This window comes from Papilio polytes, unplaced genomic scaffold, assembly GCF_000836215.1.
Source record: "Papilio polytes unplaced genomic scaffold, Ppol_1.0 DF822733.1, whole genome shotgun sequence".
In the NCBI taxonomy this organism is placed as follows: Eukaryota; Metazoa; Arthropoda; class Insecta; order Lepidoptera; family Papilionidae; genus Papilio; species Papilio polytes.
This window is the reverse complement of record NW_013526471.1, coordinates 1,728,441-1,749,311: the sequence shown is the minus strand read 5'-3', so window position 1 is coordinate 1,749,311 and position 20,871 is coordinate 1,728,441. Positions and strand designations below refer to the sequence as shown.

Sequence of the window (20,871 nt, the reverse complement as noted above, 5' to 3'; positions counted from 1 at the left end):
AAAACTTATAGCACAATGAGATCCAGATAAATAACGTTGAACAAAAAGTACTATCATCTAAGTAAGCAATGCTAATGAGAGGTGATTTACCGATAGGGTCGGCAGCTCAAGACGCAGCTCGTTAGGATTTCAGAAGAGTTTTGCTTGCACCGTACAATTAGCCGCTTATCAGATGTACTGGTACCGAATGCGTTAAACGGTAGTTAGTGATTATTATTAAATGCGGCGGAGAATAAAGGTAACGCCCACGCGCTATTGACTTGTATGTCATAACGTGGACATGCCCTACTTTATTGACGTTTATTTAATATGTCAGCGTATATTCATTTAGGGTTACAAAGGCACCGCCTACGTGTGTTTGTTAGTTGGTATAAGGCAATGTATTATATTGGTGACACTGCTGCTTGTTTGACATGTAATTACACACTTTAACTGTAATATAAATGATGGATTTGAATGTTCAGTATTTTCAATAGAACATCAGACGATTTATTAAATTAATAATGTAATAATTAATACTTATGGAGCTTTTTTATCTTGTTATTACTTGGCCGGTTTAATCTTTTTTTTTTAATTTCTAAGCGAAACTCTGTAGGATTTAAAAGTAATGTTTAATTAATTACAGTCGTCACGCTTTTCTTAATCATTTATATATTCTATTCACTTTTTATGTTTACTTCTATTGATTATCAGTTTTCTATTATTAATGCTACAACAATGAGACGTATCCACACTAATCGTTCGTATATGTTTAAGTTCCGATTGTATCGAGAGCGCCGAAGCTTTGGGCATCATCCTTTGTGGGCATTTATTAACAATTGCCCCGCGATCCTCAGATATCGTCTAATTATCCTCATGAACATACACGCCGCCGCGGGTCTCCTTGACCTCGAATACAAATTGTCTAACTAAACTAAGATTTGTATTTTTGTATTCACGTAAAAACTACTAAGCTGATTTTAAAAATTCTTTCACCGTTAGATATGTAGTTTATGTGTGAAAAACATAGTGTTTTTTATTACTCTTTTAATTTTATGCGCAGGAAGTCGCAACTTACGATTCGCAAGCGACAGTTAGAAAACTATATTGGATACTATAAGATGGCGGTTATCTAAATCTACGGTGGCAAAATTCCAGTTGGCTGTAGAAATGTGTGAAAAGTTAGGAGTGCGAAAAATTGGTAGGTTTGTTGCGTCATTTAAAAAAAAACTAGCATTAAGACGGAAGAACCCTGGCACCTACAAAACGGGCCTAGAGCCTAGTGTAGGGACCAGGCGATCGACCACAATTGTGTTAAAACAAATTTTGTAACTTTATAAATAAATCTTTTTAAACCTTTTAAATTGTGATTTGTCTGTCTTTTAGATTTCATTTAGTTTTCAGATTTAAATGTAAGTCGCGAAATATTCCATCAAAAGTCTACATTTAATTATGTATTTCTTACAATTTTCTTTATATTCTCTGTTCCCATAAGTAATTATTGCTGAAAACTTTTCTTTCGTGTTTAAAAACTTATTTCAACTTTGCTTTATACTTGATTATGTATTCAGAAAGCGGTAAGGTTTTTGATACTTTGTAACACGTTAAAGTTATAATAAGTATCACTGCACGTGATATCGATTTATGGTGTAAGCAGAAATGCAGATGATTCTAAAAAATTAACAAAAAGCACGCGATCCGGCTACATATTTAACACTTTAAAAAATACTTATTATTTTTTTGTTTATACTGATATTATAAAGAAAAAAAAGTAATTATAACTAAAACACAATATCATGGATACACTTACAGGCTAACACAACATTATAATAAAAAATAAAAGTTTTACATGACAAAAAATTAAAAACTAAAACTAAACTCACTACAAAAAAGAAAAGTAACTTAATGTATACTCCTAAGGTGTGTGATCTTTACTGAAATAATATTTTTTAATGTTTGTATTTAATAGCTTCCCAAACTATTTTTTTAACTATTTCGCCATTAGCAACACTACCACTATAACATAGGCTATACCAAAATGTTACAACCCTATTCTATAAAATAGATTTGAATAGTGTTGTGCCTGAAAGTTATCGATAGATATTTTGATGTATTTGGTTATTTTATTCGGAATCGATAGTAAAGCTTCCGAGATCCGGATTACTTATGTACAAGGTATGAAATTGCAACGACCTTGACAGCGTTGTGCTCGAACAAATAATTAAAAAACCATCAAAATGTAAAATTAATTTGAAATCGGCCCTGTTAAAACAACAAATATGTAATGCGTAAATTAAAATAATCTATACTAATATTATAAAGAGGAGAGATTTGTGTTTTTGTATGCATTGGATTGGCTCGGGGGCTGCTGGGCCGATTTCAAATTCTTTCACCGTTGAAAAACAGCGTTCTTTTTGAGTAAAATAGTCTAAATTTTTTTTATTATTTTTCATATGCTATAAACTAAGCGACCAGTGGTCACACATAAATCCTGTGGGTTTCTGTACCACTTATAACGTCTCTTATTGTACTTTTAAATTTATGCTTTTGTCTAATAAATAAAAAAAAAAACAAAAATACGATTAGGGTTGACACTAACGACTTTTTTATGTATTGACATTTAAATGTACTCTGTTTTATTTCAAAGTAAAATATGTTAATTGCACATTCTCTTTGTTTTAAAATTCATTGATGGATTAAAAATATTACTAAGGTACACCCTAAAGGTTATCTTTTTTACTGATCCGAATATGCAAAAAGAATTAATTAAAATTGAGTATTTTTTTTATGAAATATATCGAATAGTAAAATAGAGTCTCTGAAAAAGTTTAAACCATAAATAGTAAAGAGGCGTGGCTTTATCTTGTTACAAATGATAATTTTATGATATATTTTCATTACTCTTATTGCAGGTGCATTGCCGACGATTGTTGATTCAAGTAGTTTTTTTCAGTTTTAATTTGTAGGCTTTTCTCATACATATCAGTATTAATATGCTTTAAGTTATAAATCATCTGTACATTAACTTATTTATGTAGTTTTCATGTTAATTAAATTGAAACAATAACATAAATATTATATTGACAATTAAAAATGATAACTTAAATTTAAACATACTTTATACTTATTATAAATGCAAAATTTTGTATGGATGGATATTAGTTACTATGTTTAAATCTATTCAACGGAATTAAAAAATTACACACATGTAGAACATAGTCTGAAAGAACACATAGGCTTACTTTTTTTTTTAATTACTATTATAATTATTATAATTGCGCGGATGCTAGTAAGTCATTTTATTAGGTAGTATTATAAATCTGTTTTTTATTGTTATTCAGAGTAGTATATTACATGTTCACGACACTCCAAAGTTAAAGAAGGAGGGCAATCAATTTCTTTTCCTCATAGACTTTTGTCAATTATAAAAAAAACAAATCGACTCTCAGACTCTAAATATTTGAAGAATCTAACGCGTGCTTAAATTTCTGTTTGCATTTTCTTTATAGTGATACCTTCTTTGATCGCGCCTACTGTGGACAGCACTATAGATAGCGCACATCTTAGATAGCCTAATTTTAAACATCGCTACCGGGTACCGACTTCCTACTTTTGGATTCATACGAACTGCCTGTCCTTTATAGGTGAAACAAAGAATATTTGTATTATACAAATTTAATTGATATTTTCGATTTTTCGAATTTTAATATGTACATAATTTACCCGACGTTCTAACAGAAAAGGGAAACATCGTGCAACCTGTACCTGTCGGCGAAGAAATTAAAAGATATGTGTGAAGTCAACCAACTCGCACTGGGCCAGAGTGCTTGACTATGGCCTAGTCAAACCTTACTCAGGGTGGGGCTTAACCCCTCGGTGGGGACATAAAGTGAGCTGGTGATGGTGATGAAAATTTATTTGAAGGCACTTTTGAAATACTCTTTGCGGTCTTCAGTTTTTTACTTAAGATGGTACCATGATAACAAGAATTTGTTCTACAACAGCTAAGCCCTTATGTATTTAAAAAAAAGTTTTATTTAAAATTTTAAAATCAAACTAAACATTAAGCACTTTAAAAAGAAAAGTTTCGTCCGGTTTTTTCCAGCTCTATGCACTTATTTTACAATTTGCTAGAAGTTTCCTTATGTTTTAATATATTCTTTTAACAGGAGGAGCCAGCGTCATCAGGAGACAGTGGTGATGAGAGCGGCAGCGAGCCAGACTCACCTGGGGACAAGAAGGCGCACGCGCATGACTGGATGCCTGCAGATAACCTCGAACGCATCAACAATAGGTATGTCTTATTGCTATTATACATAGTGGACCCGGGATGACATCTTTCGCTTGGTAGTATACGACGACCGTATACAAGACAGGGGTCAGGTGGAAGCTATACTGAAGTCTGATAAGGATGCCGGAAGTCTAGTTTTAGTCTCTTCATGGTAAAGATCCACCTTTTTTCCCACAAGGCAAGGATGGGAATTTGAATTGTCGGGAAGGGGACGCATAGGTAAAGGAAACATCTACTTTTATGCGTCCCTTCTGTTAATAAAGTCAGGTAACGAATCTGCAAATGCGGAAACGGACAACGGTCTCCTCGTTATTTTGGCGACTTACAGTAACCGCTGGCTCGTTTCTTTAAACTTAGATATAGTTATCTTTATTGTAAAATAACATATCTATTTTCTCTATTTCTTGAACAGGGAACTAACAAAGGATCATTTACCTTCAACCTCCACATCCAGCCAAGAACCGGAGAGCAGTAAATCCAGTCAATCACCATTGGCCAAAAGCATGCCAAAGATCAACCTACCAGGGGGTGCTATGCTCTACCACTCTGGCGTGTTGGCAGGCGTTGGCCTGGACGGACTCGGCACTAACTTAGGACTTGGCAACTTGGCAATGGGATACCCGCATAGTTTTATCTTAGGTCTTGCCAATCAAGGACAAGAAGGCGGTAAGTTATAACTTTAAAGCTCTATAGCTCAAACAGAAGGAAGTCTTTTCAAAGAATAACTTCTAAGTCTAACTTTTAGTTCTACATTAGCTTCTCTCTTGTTCTTAGCGTCGTCATCAGGGCAGCCACAGTTCATCACGATCCCGCTGTCGATGGCAATGGCGGCTGCTGGGGCTGGGGCCGGCGCTGCGGGGTCGGGGGCGGGCAGTAACGGCTGTCCTGCATCCAGCGATGACAGCAGTGAGTTACAGGACCTGACCACTACAGATAGAAAGGCGCTATAACTATAAAAATGGTAAAATATAAGACCTTTAATCAACTCATATAAGTAAGGACCCCAGGGACCATAGAGGTTGGGGACTGTAGGGGCTCTTTAAGTTAGGCGTGATTAGACCTTAGAAAATCAGTCTAGCATAGTGCAAGTTGGTTGACTTCCTGCTATCCGTCGCAGTGAGCAAGAGGTTCTGCAGTTCATATTTCTAGATATCGACATTCAATAGACATTTATACAAACCCACATATGTATTAGTGAGGCCCCGAAAGCTTAATTTTAATTCCTTATAAGATAAAGTAGATAAGATGTTGTAAGGGACGTAGGAAGGGGAAATATCCTCTTTATATGCGTCCCCTCCGTCGATTAAGGGTAGGCAACGCATCTGTGATTTTAGATGTCTATTTTTTGTGACTGAATGGCCACTGTTTGCCTTGAGGTGACCGAGCATAGATGGCGCTTAGCCTAAACCTCGATTATGAGTAACTATGATCAAGGGCTTCCTCGGGAGCCTCGGCTCGTGCCGTTACTTCATTATTATTACCGGATTAGGTCAGATGTCTATGGGCAGCTATTGTTTCTCTGTTTAATTCAGATTAGTTTTCTCATATAATAAAAATATTTGAACGTAGATTAAAGCATTGTCCTCCTGTTTATTAAATGTATTTTTGTTACAGATGCGAGCTGTTAGAAGCATTACTTAAACTTGAAAGTTAAACTCTTTATTTACCAAAGTATAGATGTTGATGCTAAGAAAAGTTAGCTTGTATTGTTTGTACGAAATGAATACTTAAAAATAACTGAATTCGTGTATTCCATAAAACGCTTGCCAACAATATACAATGTAAGAAAAACGAACAAGTCGCGTATACAAAATTTAATTTATTATAATTATGATAAGTCTTTGTAAACGTCGATTCTCACTGACAGAAAACTGATTAAAACATAAAGGTAACAAGACGTTTTTGTACATGTTTTTTGGCAGTGAAAATCCACGTTAATAATGGTTTGTAATAACATAGAGTATTTTTATACCAAAACGACTCTAATATTTTATTTATTTAATTCTATTTAAGGGGGCCGTCACATTTTATTTTACATATTTCATTTGAAAAAATATAAAAATATACAGACAAATTACTAACTTTCTCATTTAAAAGATAAAAGGTTTTTTTCATTAATATTCTTCAAAATAGACTATACCTACGAAATTTTTAACACGAAAACATTGTTTCTTGTTTCAAAAATATGTTAATTTGTATTCTAATAAGCATTGTTAATCTAATATTTGACTTAAACTTTTTTATCTCACTTTTTAATAACGAGTATTGGAAATATTTTTGAACTGTTTTGATATCGTAAAGCAAACTACATAAATCCGCTGGTTTTACTTCAACTATTTCTATTATTTCAGTAATTATTTTCTATTTAATGGTACTCAAATGTGTCGGTCTTTAATTTATGACCCATGTAATGAATATAGTTACATCTAGGGTTGTAACAGAGGCCATTTTAACGGATTCGGTTGCGGATGCCGAGGCGAAGGGCTTCATCTCAGAAGCGGAGATTAACGGAAGCGGAAACGGAGGTCAAGAATAAAATATTAATTGCGATTTATTAAAGAAATAAATACTAAAACTACGACAATTCAAAATACAGATTGGTTCATAATTACAAGGTACAGTTTATTATGATAATTTAATGTATAACATTTATAGTTAGTTGACGACACCTAATCGCCCCACTCGTGTTAAAGACGTAAATTAACCTCCGTTATAACTCCGCATAAGAAATAACGGAAGCGGATGCGGATGCGGAGTTATTACTTGCGATCCGCACTAGCGGATGCGAAAGCGGAGTTCCGTTACAACCCTAGCTACGACGAGACCTCTGTTTAAGATGTAACTTTATTCATCAGTCGGGTCTTCGTCTATGATTGTTTTAATGATCACTGGCTAGTTTTAATTTTAAGGCGGGAATACACATACCAGTAGGCTCATTTACCTGTCACCTCTAAGTATTTACCTGGCCCATGCTAGCGAAAGTATGACATGGAATGAAAGTAGCACGATATTAAAACGTAGTTCTTATGGACTGACATGCAAGTTACTGTACCATTTTACTGAAACGTGTATTCCCGCCCTCACGCATTTATTTTAGTTTTTCATTTCGTTGTACTGTCAACTATAATGTTTTCAGTCCTTAATTAACTTACAACTATTCTCGCTGACTGCGTAATTGTAATGAATTGTTTTCTCTTACTATAATGATTAATGTTCCTTTTTTTCTTTTATATTAAAATAAATAAATACTTATTTGTTGTTTTTTTTATACTTATCCTTTTTTATTTTAATCATTGAATTTGACTTCAATCTATACTATTATAATAAAGCGTAAACACACACTTCTTTGTTGCCTAAGATGTCAGCAATTACAGCATATTTTTGAATATTATTTTTTTAATATAAAGCCCCACACTTACGTCACGCTTTAGGCTATATATTTTCACGCCATTAAACTTAGGGGGTAAATATTTTGGATAACAAATAATGTGGGAAATAGACCTTAAGTTGCTGCCAACATCAAGGAGGCAAGATTACCAAGGTTTGTAATGTCATGTCATTTTGACATTTGCAATTAATAATTTGACAAATGTAAACAATGTAATAAAATTTTCATAATTTTATGTGGATGAAGCCGCACGGGAACAGCTAGTGCAGTAATAAAGCGTCCGCTATAAAAATATGGTCTCTGATTTGAAGGAATGTGATGAGGGGATCATTTTTTCGAATTTTTAAACAATTTATTTATGTGATCAGGTTCGCGCGACAATCTAATCCTTCTAATGACATTGACAGCTGTCAGTTAGAGATGTGACGTTTATGCCAATTATCTAGTGTTGCGCCAATTCTACAGTGCGGTAACAATTTTTGTCTTCTTAACTCTCGTCTTAACAGAATGAAATAAAAAGATGTACTGAAAAAAATACATACACCATCCTTATAAATATATTTTATTTAGTTGTAAAAAAATTGCGTTTACCCCTTTTAATACTTAATTCATACAATAAAATACAACATTTACTGCTGCACGCCTAAATATGATAATAGAAACATTAAGTGTAGAATAATTACTAGAAATATACACTGAAGGATTAAGGGGACCATTACAAGTCTCTGAGTACAGTTTGCTATTTATTTTTAAGTTATAACACACAGATTAGCGGTGAAAACTACAAGGGTTTTGCCTGATGAGGAAATAACGGGAAAGACCCGTATACGAGTAGAGAAGAGTAAATATGTTATTTCTGTGTGACCTCTCTCCTGGCCATTAAGGTAGGCATGTGGATGACTATGGGCCTTTCTGCTAATTTTGTGAATTAATATGGCCGCTTAGTTATTTATTATCTTATAGAAAACTAGCTGTTCCCGTGCGATTTCATCAGTATAAAATTATTTTATTGTTTACATGTGTCAAATTGTCAATAGCAAATGTCAAAATGACATGACATGGCAAAACTTGGCAATCTTGCTTCCTTGAGGTTAGCAGCAACTTATGGTCTCTTTCCCACATTAGGGTTTTTATCCAAAATATTTAGCCCCTAAGTTTAATGGCCTAAAAATATACAGCCTAAAGCGTGATGTAAGTGTAGGGCTTTTTATTAAGAAAAGAGTTATTCAAAAATATGCTGTAATTACTGACATCTTAGGCAACAAAGAAGTGTGTGTTTACGCTTTATTATAATAGTATAGATCTACGTTACATATTATATAAAATCTTATTTAAAAAATCCATAGATAATTAAATATTTAGATTCCATTGACGTCTTGACAAGTAAACATTTCTTAGAATCCTCGTACAAATTAAATTAACCCCTCCCTCGAGTTACGAATGCTATGAAGAAAAATCTTAGACTTTTATAAGACAGGACCTGTCAAAGGCAAACAGTCTCGTGTCAAATAAAAATAAACGCTTAATTGTAAATTTTCATACTAGTGTATTCTTTCCAAGTAATATTAAAAATTGAGTCAGAAACAGCATTGTCGACTTGTGTGACATCGACAAGATTTTAATGGTTCTTAGCTTAGTCCGTTCTTTTACGCTCAAAGAGAAAAACATACAGACAGGTCGGTATGCTAAGAACGATATTTGGCATATCGCTTCATCGATATGTTTGCTATTTAAAGCAGTAGGGCCAATGTTATTGGCTCACCACTGACCAATACGCACCCTTGATTAATAATGATACTTAACGTTGACATCGAATCTATTGAGTCGTCTTATATTAGAAACATACGTTTAAAACTTAATGTTAATTTATTTTATTTTATGATGCGTTTGAAATTGTCTTCCAGTAATAATCCTGTTGGTCGTAACAAGTCCCTATTATAGGTCACATGGTTATTATCTACACTAATATTATAAAGAGGAAAGATTTGTATTTTTATGTATCGGAATAACTCAAAAACTACTGGGTCGATTTCAAAAATTCTTACACCATTAAAAAGCTACGTTATCAGTGAGTAACATAGGCTACATTTTTTTTAATTTCTCGCGTACGAAATCGCGGGAAACAGCTAATAACAATCAAGTCTTCTGTTCGATATGTTTGTAATTAAAAGCTTTGTTATGTATAGAATAGAAGTTATTTCTTTATTATGTTATTCTAAAATTTAAATCTTTAGGAGTAGATACTGTAACTGCAAGTTAGCAACTTGCATTTGCTTATTATTTGAAATATTACGACTCCAATCCATTTCTTGTTCTGTAAACTTATACATCTCTAAGGTGGGCATTGCGTGACAGAAGGGGTCATACAAACTCATACATACATGCAAAAAAAATATACAGTCAACCGACGATCGACATTTAATAAAATTCCTTACATCAAATGATCCGTAAACCATCGAACGTTCTCGAATAAAATTAAGTCTAAATAGATACTATAAATGGAATGCACTCTTATGTACTTTTATTGCTTTTTTTCTGAGTCATTAGTGAAGTTATGTTAATTTTTAACTGACTTTATAATCTTAATAAAAATGCGAAAGTTCTGATGGATGTTTGTTAGATAGAATTTGTAGCCTAAAGCGCTGATCGAATATCGACGTAAACTCATAGATTTAGGGGATAGTCTGTAAGAACACACAGGCTACTCACTATTGTTTTTTTTTTAACTCAACGCGAAAGAAGTCGCGGGCGAAAGCTAGTATTTACATAATTAATTTAATACAATATAAATGTAGATATGGTAGTTAATTGTTTTCATAATTAAAATCACATTAACTATTCGATTAATAAAAAGTTTTAATACAAATTTCATTGATATATTAAAACGTTTTTAAAAGTACCTTAAATAAGGTACATAAATATATTAAATATTCAATTTCTATTTAAATAATATTTACCGTCGAACCCTAACGTAAATTTATTGCTAATTTATCCTACGTATTGGAAATATTCAATTTATTTATTCCCTTCCTTAATTCGAATACAGAAAAATTACTCGATTTCCATCCGTCGGGGAGTTTCCGTAAAACATTTACTAAAGCAAAGATAAATTTAAGAACTGTACCGTTTATTCATGACTTTCATTTGAATGGGAAACAACATTAAAATCTATCAATATTCATTTTTCAGTTATATTTGTCCTTTAGTTAATTAAATAATCATTTTAATTTTGTAATTAAATATTGTTTATTCAATAAAGCGCCAATAGCCTAATGGTTTGGGGTATGGACTACCGATCTTGCGGTCGAGGGTTCAAATCCCGCCATTCGATTATTGTCGTGAACCATATCCTAGCACAAGGTTAGAGCTTAGTTGGAATGGTAAAAGTTAAAAAAAAAATAATTCGTAGTATCATAATATGTATGTACTGTGTTCACCTCTTAACTAACAACCTCGTAACATTATACTAATATTATAAATGCGAAAGTTTTGATGGATGTTTGTTGCCAAAACGGTTGAACGGATCAGGATGGAATTTGGCATAGACATAGAATATAGAAGAAGACATAGGCTACTTAATTCTGTATGTTTTCACGGACAGAGTCGCGGGAAAAAACTAGTTAGTTATAATTTTTATTATTTTTTCAATTCCACGCGGACGAAGTCGCGAGCAACTGTCACATATAACGGTAAACTACGTTTGCATTATATTTGCAAATGGCGGCGATTGTCGATAGCTTACTTTGGAGCCTTTCCCCGCGACTGTAGATATGAGTGATCGAAGCAACAGCTACGAATGTCAGATACGATATCCAAGTTATATTTCATCTCTATATTCGGTTAGTTACAATTTATTATAAACACGTGTGACAACACTGAATAAGGTCAATAATTCATGTATATTTCTGAATATATAGTGGTCTTAAACTGTGGGAAATTAAATCTTTGTAATAATAATGATGTATTATTAAATAGCTTTAGCCTAAGACTTTGTCAGCGGGGAATTAAAAAACAACAAAACTAATAGCCTATCCAGCCTTACAAATAAACGCGGAATAAAATAAAAATACAAATAAACTGACTACAAGCAAAATTTGTACTAATCTTTGCTTATACTTAGTTTATTCCTAACTTATACCGCGTTTATTTCTAAGGTTGTATGTTCTTCCAGACTATCCTCTTCATCTATGCCGAATTTCATCGAAATCCGTTCAGCCATTTAGGCTACAAACTCTAACAAACATCCATACATACATCTAAACTTTCGCATTTATAAGTAAGATAGTATGATTACTTATTACACTTGGAAAAAGCAAAATAAAATCACTAACAGGAACTCTCATACTAAATCTAGTCAAAAGTAAAAGTGAAAAACTATGCACATATAATTCCAAAACCAAATAAGCGTCAATAGCCTAATGGTTTGGGGTACGGACTACTGATCTTGCGGTCGAGGGTTCTAATCCCGCCATTCGACTATTGCCTTGAACCATATCCTAGCACAAGCCTAGAGCTTAGTTGGAATGGTTAAAGGAAATATTAGTAAATTAACAAAAATCTACTGATATTTTAAAAAAGTACATTTTCCTATATAGTAATATTAAGGTAAGGAATGTCTGTATGTATAACTCGGCCATGTAGAGCTGCTACGACTACCACTACGCAAGGATAACAAGTAAAGCATGCAAATATTTAAAAGGGCCTTACAAGATGTTTCAAATACTTTATACATTGCAGGACATTAACTAAGTTAACAATTATTTCAATTAAATGATACATGAAATGTTAAATTTTATGTTTCCACTTGCGAAAAAATTCTAACAAAAACTTAATCAACTTTTAACATCAACTTGCGTTATGGAGGGTCGTCACTGTGTACTCTTCCATACATCTCTATCAATCGTCGTATCTGAATTTACTCCTTTCTTAAGCATATTCTCTTTTACACAATACAGCCATACTATCTTCAGTGTTCGTTCTTTGAAGCCATTCACATCACACTTCTTTGTTGCCTAAGATCTCAGCAATCACAGCATATTTTTGAATAATTCCTTTTTTAATAAAAAGCCCTACATAAACGTCACGCTTTAGGCTATATATTTTCACGCCATTAAACTTAGGGGGTAAATATTTAGATAAACTAATATGGGAAAGAGACCATAAGTTGCTGCCAACATCAAGGAAGCAAGATTGTCATAAGGTAATTGGTATTTTGACATTTGCAATTGAGAAATTGACAAATGCAAACAATGAATTTATAATTTCATGCGGATGAAGCCGCACGCGAACAGCTAGTAACTTATACAAAAACATTTGATCGTTCTATTATGTTTATTTTTTAACTAGACTAGAGATTTTTAAGATAAATTGTCACCCTACTAATGTGTTAAACTCGTTTACAAATTTATTTAAATACGCGTTGCGTAAACAAGTAATTAAATATAAAAGTATGATATATGACTAATCGATTACAGTAATGAGGTTACAGTTTCGAGGTTAAGTTTCCGGTAATTACCAGCCAGTCAACCCTAAGATGTATCTGTAATTATTATCGGAAAATTTTGTTAAGGTTTCAACTGCTTAACATGGTAAAAAAGCTTTAAACTTTTAACAGTAAAATTATAACTACAGAGTTAATTATTACAAACTGACACTGTTTGTTTAAACACTTCTTTTAACTCGCTGATAATTGATGTTACGGACGTCAAAGTGGTATTTTTCTGCCATCAATTTAAATATAATTAAAAAAGTAAATAGCCTATGTGTTCTTCTAAACTATGCTCTACATCTACGCTAAATTTTATCGTAATCCGTTAAGTCGTTTATGCTACAAACTCTAACATAAAAACCATACAAACTTTCACATCATACTAATATTATAAATGCGAATGTTTAGATCGATGGATGGATGTTTGTAAGAGTTTGTAGCCTAAACGACTGAACGGATTTCGATGCAATTTAGCATAGACATAGAGGATAGTCTGGAAGAACATATAGGCTATTCACTTTCTTTTTTATTAATTCCACGCGGACGGAGTCGCGGGCAACAGCTTGTTTACAATATTAGTAAAATTGATCAAGACAGCATTTCATATTATGCATATATTTTAAGTATCATCATCATCATCATCACCAGCTCACTACAAGTCTCCACCGAAGGGCTCGGAACCTACCCTAGTACGGGTCGACTAGGCCATAGTCAACCACGCTGGCCAAGTGCGGGTTGGTTGACTTCACACATATCTTTGAATATCTTCGCCGATATGTGCAGGCATTACGATGTTTTCCTTCACCGTAAGAACGTCGGGTAAATTATGTACATATGAAAATTTGAAAAATCTAAAATCACATTGGTACATGTCGGGATTCGAACACAAGACCTGTAGATTACAAGTCAAGTGTTCAAACCACTGAGCCACGGACGATCTAAGTTTTAAGTATAATTTGTCAAAAATCCGTAGGCGCTAGTGTCAATGTATGAGAGTATTGAAGTATGTCTAAGATAAAATGTATTTGGTAGAATATCTACGATTTTATCGCAACCACCTTGTTAAATAAACCCTAGTCCAGATAGATGATTTTACATATTTATGTAAAAAACCTTTATTCTAAACATATCGGTACATTTTCCGACGGAAAACTTTCCTATGACCGTTATCCAACTTACAACTTGACCTGTCTACTAACTCATCAATGAAACAAAAGATTTGTCGCCAACTTGAACTTAGTCCATCATTACACAAGCTAGGATTTAGTCGAGCAACTAAGTTAGTCTACAAATAATTTGTTCCCTTAAAGCTACGTACGGAAAACCTACACTAAGATTGCTTACATAACTAATGTACTGGTAATTGTAGATTTTCTTAATTTCTAGAACATATTTAACTATAGTTTATATTTTTATGATTGGTTACAAATTAAATTATAGGAAATGTTTATTCCTATTCACATAATAAAGCTATAGATATAAAATATGGTCGTTAGAATTTTGTTCCTAGTTATAAAAAGTAGGTATTCAAGATATAGGCATATAAAATAACATTATATGTATTTTTCCGCATGCGGTGGGCATTGTAAGAAAAATCAACATTAACGATTCTGTGTTGACGCGCATAAATATTTCGCGAACGGTCGATCTATGGCCGTATTATTATAATAATGGTCACCATAATTGGGTTCGCGCGTCAAATTTATATAGGGTGACCACGATACATGTTATTTACTAGACCAGAAATATCTGAATTAATAGTGGTAGAGCAAACCAGCGCACGAATGGGCCTGCTCGCCTGGTGTACCACACACAGAAGACAGGCGTCAAGTGGGAGCAATTCTGCGTTTCATCTGAAGAATGTGCATGCCGAAGGCTTATTTTAGTAAAAGTAGATTTAAAGGTGCAGAAGACGAAAGGGAAATATCCTCGTAATGCGCGTCTCCTCCTCCGATTAAGGGTAGGCAACACTGCAATTGCGTATGTCTGGGAAGCGGGAAATTTGCAATTTTAGGGCATTTAATTGGTTGCTTGCTCGTTTGCATTTTATAATATTAAAAAAAACTATTGGTTCGTTAGAAATGTCTCCTCAAAGATAAAATTAAGTACATAACTCTATTAAGTAAGACTTCGCATACTTGAGAATGATTTAGTAATAAATATAGAAATACATGTCCATTAAAAGAGAAATAAACCGTCATAGGCATTTATGATCAACTTTTCAAATGATTACTAAAATAGTAAACATCAAACTCTACTTGTCAGTTATTGGATGGATGGATGTTAGAGTTTGTAACCTAAACTGCTAAACGTATCTCGATGAAATTTAGTACAGATGTAGAACATAGTCGGGAAGTTAGGCTACTTTTTTTTTGCCTGGAAGACGTACCAAGGAAAAAGTGTCTTCTAATTACATTTTAAGGAATCTAATATTTCTGTTGTGGATTGATAAGGAGGTCTACAATTAATACATACTGGCTGTAATATACATAAGGATGTCAAAATGTGACTTTAGAAAAATGTGTGTCTTAAACGAATGAAAAAAATATTAAAGACGAGGAAACAAATATAAAAATAAAGTCTTTCAATGATTACAATGTTTTTTTACTATTTTCTTTAGTAGTAAAATAATTTCAAAATATACAAACGCTGGTTAGGTATGGTGTTTAATTTATAACTTAAAGCTCAACTTTGATTTAACTTAGCTCTAACTTACTCCAGTCCGCAGTAAGTGCGGAACTAATTAAAGTCTGAATGATTAAAGTTCGAGTTTAATTATTTAAAATCATAACACGTCAAAATTACGTAATGTATTTGTTTTACTTACAAAGTAAAGTTAAGTAAAGGACTTTTATTCCTTAACAAAACTTACTTTTGTTAAGGAGTAAAAGGTTAGAGTGGTATGGGCATGTTATGAGAAGGGATGAATCGCATGTGACAAGAAGGATATTAGTTATGAATGTGGAGGGGTACATCGGTAGAGGTAGACCTAGAAAGAGATGGATGGATTGCGTGAAAGGTGACATGATAAAGAAGGGAGTGATGACTGAGATGACGGATGATAGAATGCTTTGGAGGACGAAGACCCGGTGCGACGACCCTACGGGAGTAGGATAAGCCAGGGGAGATGATGATGATTTGTTTTCTTACATTGTAGACCTCAATATTTAGATTTAGTGTCAGCTTTTACATTATCCTTTGCAATACAAGCAAAACTAACGCTTTACAATGGTTATCATGAACCCTACAAAAATCTCATTCAAAAATACTCAAGGATAGTGAAAAATGTCATTATATCGACACTCTAGGACTGTAATGACAAAAGTAATTGTTAAAGTGAAATAAATTAATTTGATTTGACTAATATCAAAGTATGGGAAGGGGAAATTTTCTTCTATACTTCCCCTCCTCTGTCTAAAGTAGGTAGCAAACTTTCGACTATGAAGATATTTCAGAGCTATCATTTCGCTTAGAAAATCCTACTTATATTATAAATGTCAAAGTTTAGATAGGTAGATGGATGTTTGTTAGAGTTTGTAGCCTAAACAGCTGAACAGAATTCGATGAAATTTGACAACGATGTAGAGGATAGTCTGGAATAACACATAAGCTACTTACTTTTGTTTTCTTTTAATTCCACGCGGACGAAGTCGCAGTCGCACACTATCATATACTTGATTAAATTATGAGAAAATCCTTCATCCAATTAACTAAATGTTCACTATACTAATTGAATTAGTATGTACAGGGTGTTAGGCCCCTAAAGAGTCGCATCCGCTCCGCGTAAGGCTGTGTTCATTGTCCTAAGTACCGATTGCCCGTTGCCCGCCTGAAGGACGATTTTCAAAGTGCCCCGACACATAATCGATTTTCTTTGTTGTGTTGATTGGTTATATCTATTTTTATTGGTTTGAAACATTAGACTATTGGACTTCACTTGTCTATACTAATATAATAAAACGTAAACACACATTTCTTTGTTGCCTAAGATGTCAGCAATAACAGCATATTTTCGAATAACACTTTTTTAATAAAACCGCCCTACACTTACTTCACGCTTTAGGCTATATATTTTTACGCCGTTAAACTTAGAGGTAAATATTTTGCATAAAAACCCTAATGTCGGAAAGAGACCATAAGTTGTTGCCAACATCAAGGAAGCAAGGTTGCCATGGTTTGACATGTCATTTTGATATTTGCAATTGATAATTTGGCAAATGTGAACAATAAAATGAGATTTTTGTAATTTTATGCGGATGAAGTCGCATGGGAACAGTTAGTTAAGTGAATAAAGTGAAATTAAGTAAGTGTTACTTAGATATCAACGAAAGTTTTGTTAAAATTTGTCTTAAAATAGTCTGTGAAATTAAAGCCACTTCTAACAGACACTTTAAATTGAAGAGTCCAACTTTTCTGTTAAATGTGCGTGGGTGAGGCAACCTTACTTGATAATTACAACTGACAGTTAAAATTTTGCCTCACACGTAGTGTTTTCAGAACAGTTCAGTTAAGTTTAAACTGTAAATTATTACTGAGTGTTTGGTCTTTAAAGTGTATATCATATACGACAAATAAAAACATTGTTTTTTATTAATTTGTCTAGATATTTCTCTAGATTAAAAAATGTCCCGTTAGGCTACCAGGAGAGCATAACCGAGGGGTAGATATTCTCACATCTATTCCTATTGCTTGCATAAACACAGAGCGAGCGTATTTCATTCCTGTACGGCGTAATCAAGGTATCGATCGGTGGCTTAATAAGGCCGGGACAGGATCGGATTGAAAAAACGTTAAAATTACGAGATGGACCGATCGTGTTACGGCCATCGGTAAAAACTGAACATCGTACGCAACCAGTTGACCACTTGTGTGTGCTCGCTTTTACACCTAGCATAACAAAAGGACCTATTTAAACCTTCAAAAGCGCTTATATATATTTAAATATATTTATTATTAATAGTTTTTCATGTCTAGAAGATTAAAAATTATTATGGCATAGAACAAAGCTACAATTGTTACTTGAAATCTAAACCGTGGGGTTTTACTGGACCTGGACTTTTTTTATACAGTGTGTATAGATTCCAAATGGAAAGCTTTAAAAATTTCTTCCTTTTCCTTTATTTAAAGAGCTTTAAGAACTGTTTTTTTTTTTTAAATTTTACGTGATAACAACAAAGATATTTTTCTGTTTAAAGGTGGGCTGGAGTCCTGTCTGAAAGTCGTATCGTGTCCGTTCCGTGGCTGTAAGTGGGCCTAACGTACTGAGATGGCAGCTCGTCTGCGGCCACTCGGGGCGAAGCTCTGTCTCCCCCGATGTCAAGACGATCACACTATACGATTTTTGTACAAACATTTGTTGTTAATTTTACATTTTTTTGGAAAATCATTATTAAATTGGTATTAGTGACGTTTAGATAAATATTGTTATGTAACCAAAATAACTATTTTATTTCAGTAGTAAACTTTAATATTTTTTATACACTTACTGCGTTTTTTAGTGTGATTAATATGACTTTTGTTGAGCATTTTTTTCTGCATACTTACTCAACCAATGTCTTATTATATTTTATATTTAATGCCAAAAATTATTACTACTTTTTTTAATTTTTAAAGGCTGTGAAAGGATGATGACTTTTTAAATTTTTCTCTCGGAAAAATGTCGCCGTGTGCGTGGGGCCACGCACGTAGCTTATGATATTCAGCGTACGAGCGTCTCGCAAAAACTGGACGCCGCCATTTTGGACGCGCGCGCGCACTCTCCGGTTATTACGGGAAATCTTATGTTAATTACAATTATATACTTGTACACCACACCGAAGAGAGGCAACCCTTCAGCTATAACACGCTATTTAAAAATGAACCATGATAGTTTTGGATAGAGTTGATATTTGCATGATTATTTATGTGAATCTAATTGCGCCCTGTCTCGCCTATGGTGGCAAGAACCGTCACATACGATGCGACAGTAAAAACGAATATTCTATACAATTTTAATGCATTCGAAGGAATTTACGGGAGATTCCTACGAGGACGGTTTAAAAAAAACATGTGTGGCTTGCGTGTAGTGAATTTTGATTCGAATTGCATCTAGTTTGATGTTTTATTGGTATTTACAATGGGTGGGGACTAGTGACACCTATAAGACACACCTCCTAGCCACTGCCCATATATTATATACTAGTAGACCTTACGACTCGATAGAGAGACAAAAAATAGTACATAGTTAAATGAACAAGTATTTTTATTTGAAAATATCGTCGTATATATACACATAAGTTGTTGAACAATTTGTGTCTCATTGCAAAGTAATATAAATCTATTTGAAAGTATAATTCTTGGTTAATAGAATACTTAATAACTTCTCATAAATCTACTATGTTAAAAAAGTAAGACTTAAGCTACGATTTTTTACATTTCAAGGAATTTTGTCATTCAAGCCAATTATTGCTTACTGAACATCATTAACGGATTAAGTTGTTTTAAGTTATACATTACAAGTATTAAGTTCGATGTTACAATGTAATCACCAATGCCAATTATGTTTATTTCATGTAAACAAAATACATTTAATTTTACAAGATGTTTCCTTTTAAGTTGTTTAAAATGGCTTAATGTTCACAGCATGGTACCGTTTCAGTAGAATATAAACAAATATTTAATTTGAATTAGAGCGCGTACACCATTGAATAAACTATCGCACAACTGTTTAGTCTTCTATTCCTATAAGTTTATATGGAGGTACGCATACTCGATTTTTAGTTGTGCAACTAAACAGTTGAATTGGCTGCGAAACAATCGACAATCGCACTAAAGATAGATAGTTTAGTCAAAGGTGTGTCTGCTCGTAACGTGACATGATCCTATGTTGCCGTTACTTAGTTCTAATATTAAAAACAAAAGACGTGTTGTCGCAATAAAATGTTTTCAGTTGTTTAGTAAATCTTCGAGAGTTGCTAGCTGGTGGCTGATATTGGTGAAATTTCAATACGACAGAAAATAAGAGCGTTTTTCATTGGACAAGGGTCATTGTTTTTCAGTCAGGTTCCAACACCATATTTCATTAAAATATTGATCTCCGATAAGTTGCACTTACGAAGTAGATTGTATGAGATACGTTAGTAAGGGAATTCAGACATAATAATGTCCATCCCGTCTTCATACAGAACTTAGTAGGATTTTTGGCGGTATGTTTTTTTGTCAATATTTGACATTTTGATTATTTAAGTATGGTATTCTTCCCAGGAGGATAATAAAGTTGTAGTTTGTCGGCAAAATTTTTTAAATTAATTTCTAGTCGACTTAACTAAAACTATTATGAGTTACGTCTGGAACATATATGTCAGTAATATGGAGTAGTAGCTGACATGCCAGTAATAAGCCCATTAAATATTAAGGCGACGGTACGCAACGAAATCGGTCAATGTTAAGCTTCATACCCTATTGTCATCTCCCTAAACATACATGACCGTAGCTGTCAAATACCGTGCTATTTACCTGCATGCCAGTTACCGTTTACAAGCCTACAGCTGGCATGTGACAATAGCTTGCATGCAAGTATGCTAGATACTAGAATATGTATGTTAAAGCCATCAAAATTTATCTAAGTTGCAATGTAGTAAATCTAGTGTAGAGATAGCACTTTTAACACACCAAATGTCAAGCGATCACTGTACTCCTGTCATACTGTCACCATCTGAAGCCAGTAAAGCGCTAGATTGTCACGTG

General features: G+C 33.5%; 1 protein-coding gene across 2 annotated transcripts in view; it reads left to right on the top strand.

Moving 5' to 3' along the window:
* The window catches only part of LOC106105720 (serum response factor homolog), a 171,273-nt gene extending 163,751 nt beyond the window's left edge, over positions 1 to 7,522 (top strand). The window contains exons 3-6 of one of the 2 annotated variants that reach the window (XM_013286148.1): positions 4,149 to 4,273; positions 4,683 to 4,936; positions 5,045 to 5,228; positions 5,883 to 7,522. In XM_013286148.1, the coding sequence (XP_013141602.1) occupies positions 4,149 to 4,273; positions 4,683 to 4,936; positions 5,045 to 5,220 (555 nt within the window). In that variant the 3' untranslated portion in view covers positions 5,221 to 5,228; positions 5,883 to 7,522. Of the gene's footprint in view, positions 1 to 4,148; positions 4,274 to 4,682; positions 4,937 to 5,044; positions 5,232 to 5,882 lie in introns of both variants that reach the window. The other variant, XM_013286147.1, reaches the window with a different exon arrangement.
* Positions 7,523 to 20,871: the final 13,349 nt, after the last annotated feature.